Genomic DNA, 7,853 nt, shown 5'->3' with positions numbered 1-7,853 from the left:
TATGTTAACCCTTTATAGGACACTAATTGAAAGGAAGGAAGGAAGGAAGGGAAGGACGGAGGGAGGAAGGAAAGGAAGGAAGGAAGGTAGGTAGGGGGGAGGAAAGAAAGAGAGAAGGAGGGAGGGAGGAAGGGGAGAAAGAAGGAAGGGAGGAGAGAAGGAGGGAGGGAGGAAGAACAGATGGAAGTAAGGAAAGGAAGGAAGGAAGGACGGAGGAAGGAAAGAAAGAAGGGAGGAGAGAAGGAGGGAGGGAGGAAGGACAGATGGAAGGAAGGAAAGGAAGGAAGGACGGAGGAAATAAGGAATGAGGGAGGGAGAAAGGAAAAGAGGAAAGGAAGAAAGAAGGCAGGGAGGAAGGAAAGGAAGGAAGGAAGGAAGGATATTTACAGAAGTTACCAAATATAATTATTTGCCTAATAAAGGGTTAAAGGAAGTACTTTTTAAAAGTACATTCTCTTAAATACTCACAGTAACAGGACTCTGGACTCCTCTGGATACAAATGAGATTTTAATGGTTCTACAGTATTTGGGCAATTGTTATTAGCCTGTTACTCTTCATTGTTAATAAAGTTTTGGAAAAAAAACTTTAACTCTTAAAACACTTCTCTATCTCTGTTGGAATCGCATACTAACGTACTACTCATACTCCAACGTCACATTGAGTATGTAATACGTGCGGAGTTTGTGTACGCGAGCTGCTGCGCATGCGGCATATGCATGCACGGGCGCGAGCCATTGCACGAGCTTGCTGGACATACTAAACGACCCCAAAATGCATTGCGGGTCTTCACACTGCGCAATGGCGGACTGTGAGGCAGACGGCCAGCAAGAGCTTGGGTACAAATGTGAGTAACCAAACTGTGATAGTGCATGTATGTGCATATTAACCTGCGCGTGACATAGCATACTAACATACTACATACTCAATAAGTACGTACTACGCTCTGCCTACTCAATGTTCTCTTCATACACTCATGAAATGAATGAGCTTTTAACTTGTACAGATGTTCACATAAAGAAGTGCAGATAGCCTAGAAATATATATACTATAGACAAGAAAAACAAAAGGGAAGACAAAAACAGCTTTTTTAAAACTTTTGTGCAGCTGATACACATTTCTTTTCTGCAAATATACAAAAAAAAGAAAAAATCAGTATTCAAACATGTTGCTGTATTCATCATATTCTATAAAATAATGATTGTGAATGTATTTTTAATCAAATAGAAGGATTAATCATCATCATTAAACATTTATTAATGACTGATGGTGAGTTTATGAATGTGAATTGGTGTAGAGACAGATTAATGAGCCAGAATATGAACAGTATGTAAGGGTTAAGTATACAAAGCAAGACAGCCAAGTATCCCAGAATGCAGCAGGAATCGCAGAGATTTTATATCAGGTTGTAAAATCTGTTGTAGGTTTTGTAGGAATGTTACTAAAATTCAGTTTTGGGAGTTTGTCATCTGTAGGGCAGGGTATCAGGGTTAGGGTTAGGGTACTTAATACCTTTAACCTTTACCTACCAAGTAGTATTGAAACGTCTCTGATATCAGCAATCGATCCTTTTTGCATCCAAAGCTAGAAAAATATGATTATTTGTATGGACTTGCTCACAGCCAATCAACACAAGGCATCTTTAGTTAATAAGTATTAATAATAAAATTTAAAAAAAATCAAAAGTCAAATCATTTAGATGTGGAGGAGTGGTGCATTTTAGGAAATGTAATGCTTCTATTCACATGATGGGTATCGACTGTACTCAATTGGTATTGGTGTCACTTTAAGGATACTTGGATTGGTACTGGTATTGTAATTTTTTAAATGATACCCAGACCTAATAATTCGTAAACCGACTTGTGATTTCATGTTGTCACATCTCCGTGGTCTAGCCTACGTTTGACAAACCAAACTATTAGAAACATTGTGCTGAAGCATAATTACTATTCTGTGATTGACTGGAAAAGTAATGAAACTGGCCCAGAGAAATGATGAGTTCATGATTCATTTCAAACTGCTTTTTAAATTAAATAGTTTCTGATCGATATTTCTGTTTATTTCCATCTAGGGCATGCTCTTAGTATTGAATCAAGGATGACCAGTACCAGATAGTTGATATACTTGTGATATGAAAAATGATTAGTTCCCAAGTAACTGTGTAAAATAAAGAGCCAAATAAAGAAGTGAAATATTAGTACTTGGTGCTCCTTGACTAGGAAATTCGAGATATGCTACCTTTTCATATTTTTGGAACATGCTCACTGGATCTTGGGGATTAGCACTCTGCTGAGAATCACTTTGTTGAAGTGCAACCTCCTTCTCCAATTTAGGACTGTTAAAATGTGACTAGGCATGGGCCGGTATGAGATTCTGGCGGTATGATAACCAAAAGAAAAAATATCACGGTTTCACGGTATGGCAGTATTGTGATTACAGCTCTAAAATGTTCCTAAAAGAAAGAAAAATAAAGACAGACATGTTAATATAACCTGAATATACACTGTAATGACAGTGTGAGGGGTCGTGATACTCTACGCTGCAGCTGAACCACCTGAGGGATTTCTGACCAGCACTTCCTGTCTTTGACCAGACAATAAACAGCTCATACCTTAGGAACGATATGACAGAAAATTTGGCGGTTTTGGTTATCGTGGCTTTTTCAAATCGCGGTATACCTTAAACACGGTTATCATCCCATGCCTAGATATGACTTTATTATTATAATTGTATTGAAAGTATCTGAAAATAGGACTTTTTCCTGGTAAGAATTCTATTGCAGATATCCAGAGATATCAGCTTGTAAGTTATCATAGAGGTTGGCTAATAATACCAAGGTTATAACTGTAACATGTAAATGTGATGTGATGAATAAGAATGATTAATAACACCATACATTGTTGTTGTTTTTGTCATCAAGGGACTGATGCAGACACAGAGCGCCTCATTAAATGGCGGGCTACGAACGACTGCAGGTTTACCGGCAAACGCAATGCTGCCATGACAGGCTTTGAGTAAGACAACTACATTTTAAGCTTTGTAATTTTCACATGCACAGGTCATTATAAGTTCAGTTGTTACAAAAGCACTGAGACTCAGTTGTATGTGATGTGCTATTGTGTGTAGCTTTGTGTTTTCTATGTGTTCTGTGTGTTTGTCACTGTGTACTGTTTGTTATTGTGCTGTTATATGTTTTAATATTGACCTACTGAGAGGACTGCAGATGGAAATGAGCTATAAGTTAACTCTAGTACAGTACTTAACTTCCTCCACACTGCCCACATTCATCTAGTATGTGACATGCCACACCAGAGACAATCAAATATTGTCATGTAATTCATCACCCCTCCCTCCCCTGGGAAGATCAGACCACAACCTGGTTCACCTCCTGCCTTGTGTACACACCTCTTGTACCAGCTGTTACCCACACTGTGTAGAAATGGTCCAAAGATGCAGATGAGGCTTTGAAGGGCTGTTTCGATACAACGGTGTGGAAGAAACTCTGTGATCCTCACGGGAAGGACATGGACAGCCTCACAAACTGCATCACTGACTACTTTTGAGTCCTTCGATCAGGAAATAAAGAGAAGCTGATGGCTGTAGAGATGGAGCTGAGGAGAAGGATCAGGGAGGGGAAAAGTCACTACAGGAAGAAGATGGAGATAGTGCAAACGTAAAAACCAGTGTGGATAGTGGAGAGTTAGTTTTGTCTATAAGGGATCATTGCATCGACCATCATGTTTAGTAAGTGTCACATGTTTATAGAAGTGCTCATGCCTTGTTTGACCAAAGTTATGCTTGTATAGGATGTTCATCAAGGAGCACGGGCTGGAAGGTAAGGTCAAGCCTGGGTGGACCAAAAAGAAATGGGAGAATCTGAAACAAAAATACAAGGTGAGTTAAAGTCTCAAAAGAGCTACAGTGTTGTTTAGCACAAAATAAGCATGATGATGATGATGATGATGATGATGATGATGATGATGATGATGATGGTTGCTTCCAAATAATCAGGCAAAGTCAGTACTGGGTAATATCTGCAATGTAGTAGTAAGAGAGTAACAGTGTAGTCCATGATGTTTATTTTTTCATTTGTTTTACTTGGTTTTCACTAATAGTATATATCATACAGTATATGACTAGTGGTGAAACATGTAGTTTAATAATGACTATCAGAGGACATTTGTGTGTGTGTTTTTTGTAGGAGGTGAAGGCATCTCGCACTGGTGTGAAAACCGAGGGAGGAGAGGCCACTTTTGTAAACTGGAAGTGGTATCATGCCATGGAAGAGATGTTAGAGCAAAAATCATCTGTAACACCAGCAAGCTTCATCTTATCAGCCATGGCACCAATCAAAAGTACGTTAGTATGTTGGTAACGTGTGTCAGAGGAATATGAGCTGGAATGAGAGGACATAAATGAGAAGTTAGAGTTGTTAAATGTTGAATATTGGACAAAGATTGGCTTCAAAACTAGTCGTGAGGTCACATATCATGCTCATAGGCCTAACTGGTTCACAGTTTTTCAAGTGTGTTTTAAATCAGCAGTGAAATATTCCTCTCTGTAATCATTTCTCCTGTTCATACTGACTATTAAAAGATCTCCTTCTAATGTGCTTTCAATGGAAGTGATGAGGACTAAATCCACAGTGTGTCCACACAATCATTTAAAAGTCTCTGATCAGCTTCTATTGAGCTTCATCAGTGTGAGTTAGTCATATCAAGTGATATCTGACACATTTACTGCCTTTTTAGCATCAAATTCCCTCTTTGTTTTTCTTCAGACAGTGTGTCCTGTTAAGCTGTGGTGGAAGTATAGTAACAAAAAGAGAGACTTTGGCATATGTCCATGTTTCCGTTGTATCTACAAATGATTGACTGTCATGTCCACCTACACAGATTCATCATGTTCTTAGTATTTACTGTTGCCTGACTGACATTTTAGTGAATATAATGAATGAATAAATAGATAGATATGTAGAGGTGGAAAAGGAGGATAATGTTGTTTCAGTGTTAATAAAGTCCACCCCTTGTTCTGATATTGATAAAGAATCACCCAGCATGTCTTGTTGAGTGAATGAAGTGGCACGGAAGTTGTAGTTGCCGTAATGTCTGTCTTTGATTATTTAGTGATGGTCTTCCTTTTCTTTCTTTCATGAGTATTTTTCTGTGGCTGGCAGGTGAAGATCTTCAGATGCTGACCAGCTCAGTACAAGCTCAGTATTCCAGTCTGTTGACAGTACAGGATGCTGGGAAGAAGAAAGGACCCATGGCAAGACAGAGGATGATCGAGAAGTCCTGCAAATTGCTAGAAGAGCATATCAACCAATGTTCTATTGAAAACAACGTGAGTGTTTTGTTAACTGATTACTGTTTTGTGAATCATATTGACTGGAATATGTTGTGTGTATGTGTCTACACTATCAAAGAATGTACACATAATCTGTTCCAGCTTGATGACTTGCTAAAAGGCAGTGAGACAGAGAGCAGACTGCCGTCCCAGGACCGTGATGGAGAGGAGTCACCGTCACACACAGAGACCTCCTCCGTTTCACCTCCTCCAAAAAAACGTGCCAAAACCAAAAACAAATTTGATGCGGACACACAGAAACTCGTCTGGTTGCACATGTTGGATATTATTAAGGAGACGAACAAAGAACCAGAGCTGGACTGCGAAGACTCGTTTGGCGTCACTGTCGCCATGGAACTGAAGAGAATACGAAGCTCTGTACTGAGGAACAGTGTGAAGAGACAGATCATGACCGTGCTGTACGATGCTCTGGATTGTGAGCAGACAGATACATTGCTATACCAGCCGCTGCCCACCTCCCCAAGGGAAGAATCTCACTCCATAACTGTAGTCTTGCCTTAACTTTCTACATGTATAACAGTAAGACTGTGATATCAACGTTTTGTATTAGTTCTAGCCAGTTAAAAATGGTACATATAAATAAACACACAACTTTTTTGATCAAATCTTGTTCTTGTTCATGGTGATCACATAATCCTGGGTGTGTCTATGACCATTTAGTGTCCATTCATGGCAAAACTAAACATTCCATAAAAGATATAAAATCAGTAGCCATGAACCATTGGCAGCATTTGAAAATAGTGGCCTTAAAAATATGTTTGGGAAATGGGCTTACTTGTCTGATTTGAGATGATTGATACCATTCTGATGTGCAATAAGTATAAAACTGGAGCCAAGTTTCAGGTGGATTAGCATAAAGACTGGAAATGAGGTAATAACACTGGTTTTACAGGTTATGTACTGGGCTTATGTCTTAGCTGGAGTCGATGCCTGGCAACCAAAACAAATAAGATCTAATCAGTTAGCTTTGGAGTTGCTGAGAATGTTGAGAATGGAAACAACAGACATGGACTGTCTGTTATGAAACACCTGTGTTAAGAGTAATACCACTAATGCACACTACTTTTTTAATGCAGTAACCCCCCTTAAAAAAAAACCCAATAGTGACAGGATCATAAATTGGCAAATGACAGCTTAATAACACATTTTATTACTCCTGTTAAAGATTATCTATTTAATAATTAAAGAAAACATACACGTTTTAATGAATACTCATACAAATTTAATGACATGTCCTCATATGAGCTTTTACTAGCTCTGGTCAACTGAAGACCATTTCACATGCTGAACATTTATGGGGTTTCTCTCCTGTATGGGTCATCTGGTGTCTCTTCAAAATCCCTGCACTCTTGAAACATTAGTCACAAGTCAGACATTTATAGAGGTTTACCCTCGTATTCATCCTCATGTGTGCAGTAAGGTAAGAAGACAGAACAAAGCCCTTGCCACATTCTTGACACCTGAATGGTCTTTCTCAAGTGTGATAGTGAACATGTATTTTCAGCTCCGAAGCTGATCTGAAACTCTTGCCACACTTGAACGTTGGACTTGCAGCCTTTACCCCAATCCCATCAGAGCCAGAACATGGACTATTAGTGTCTCATATAGGTTCCAAAAGGCCATTCATTGGATCAGCATTCAAGTTATTTATACAATACCTGATCCCGAAGACCAAGGCTCAGCAAAGACCTCTGTCTGTGATTAAGAAGTTCTGGGATAATCCCTGTGGTTGGTGACTGCTGTAACAAAGTCATCCAGCAAGTTTCTGCTGGACAGTTTCCCAGATCACTGTAGTGATCAGTGGAAGTAGTGGGACCAGCAGGCGCAGACAGGGAGGGGACACAGCAGGATTTATGAATGATTAAAGATAAATGACCTAAGCCATCTGAGAGTGGTGGTACAGAAACAACTCATTCTGTGATCCAGGAAAAGGAAGCTATGATAAATGGGAAAGCAGCAGGAGCTGAGGAATACATGAAGTCAGAGGACTGAACATTTAACATGTGACATGTTGGTATCCTTTATGTGGAGCAGGGTTTTAGAAAGAGTTATAATTGGTACATATACAGGGTTGGGAAGGTTACTTTGGAAATGTCATAGTTTACAGATTACTAGTCATTTTCTAATGAATGTTTTCAGCTGTTAGGGTAAGTGTTCCCATTAAGCACCAAAATCTAAGTTCTAGTGTTTTTCATGGATACTGACATGATTTATAAGAGAGATCATTTCTTATAAAGCAACATTTATCTCTCATTTGAAAATGTATTTATTAGTTCATGTAGATTTTGGAATATAAAATAAAGATATTTGATGAAAAAAGTCAAAAGTCTGTCATGAGCTTAGTTGGTACTGTGACACCATTTAAACCCATGTGTGCTCCAAATAAGCCCACGTCATGATTTATTTACTACATTTAAAAAATATTGAGTTCAAAGCATTAAAGAGAGCAATAATTAATTATTAAACAATGATGGAAGAACCCTCCTGA

General features: G+C 38.8%; 1 protein-coding gene across 1 annotated transcript; it reads left to right on the top strand.

Annotated features, from left to right (window-relative positions):
* Positions 1-746: 746 nt before the first annotated feature.
* Positions 747-5,963, top strand: LOC128381773 (uncharacterized). Its single transcript, XM_053341813.1, has 6 exons — positions 747-845; positions 2,919-3,012; positions 3,805-3,892; positions 4,200-4,353; positions 5,175-5,341; positions 5,447-5,963. Exons 1-6 carry the CDS (start codon positions 773-775, stop codon positions 5,864-5,866), a joined length of 996 nt encoding a protein of 331 aa, XP_053197788.1. The 5' UTR covers positions 747-772; the 3' UTR covers positions 5,867-5,963.
* Positions 5,964-7,853: the final 1,890 nt, after the last annotated feature.

The sequence above is a fragment of the Scomber japonicus genome, chromosome 20 (genome assembly GCF_027409825.1).
Source record: "Scomber japonicus isolate fScoJap1 chromosome 20, fScoJap1.pri, whole genome shotgun sequence".
Lineage (NCBI taxonomy): Eukaryota > Metazoa > Chordata > Actinopteri > Scombriformes > Scombridae > Scomber > Scomber japonicus.
Note: the sequence above shows the minus strand (reverse complement) of the source record. Positions and strands in the feature narration are given on the sequence as shown.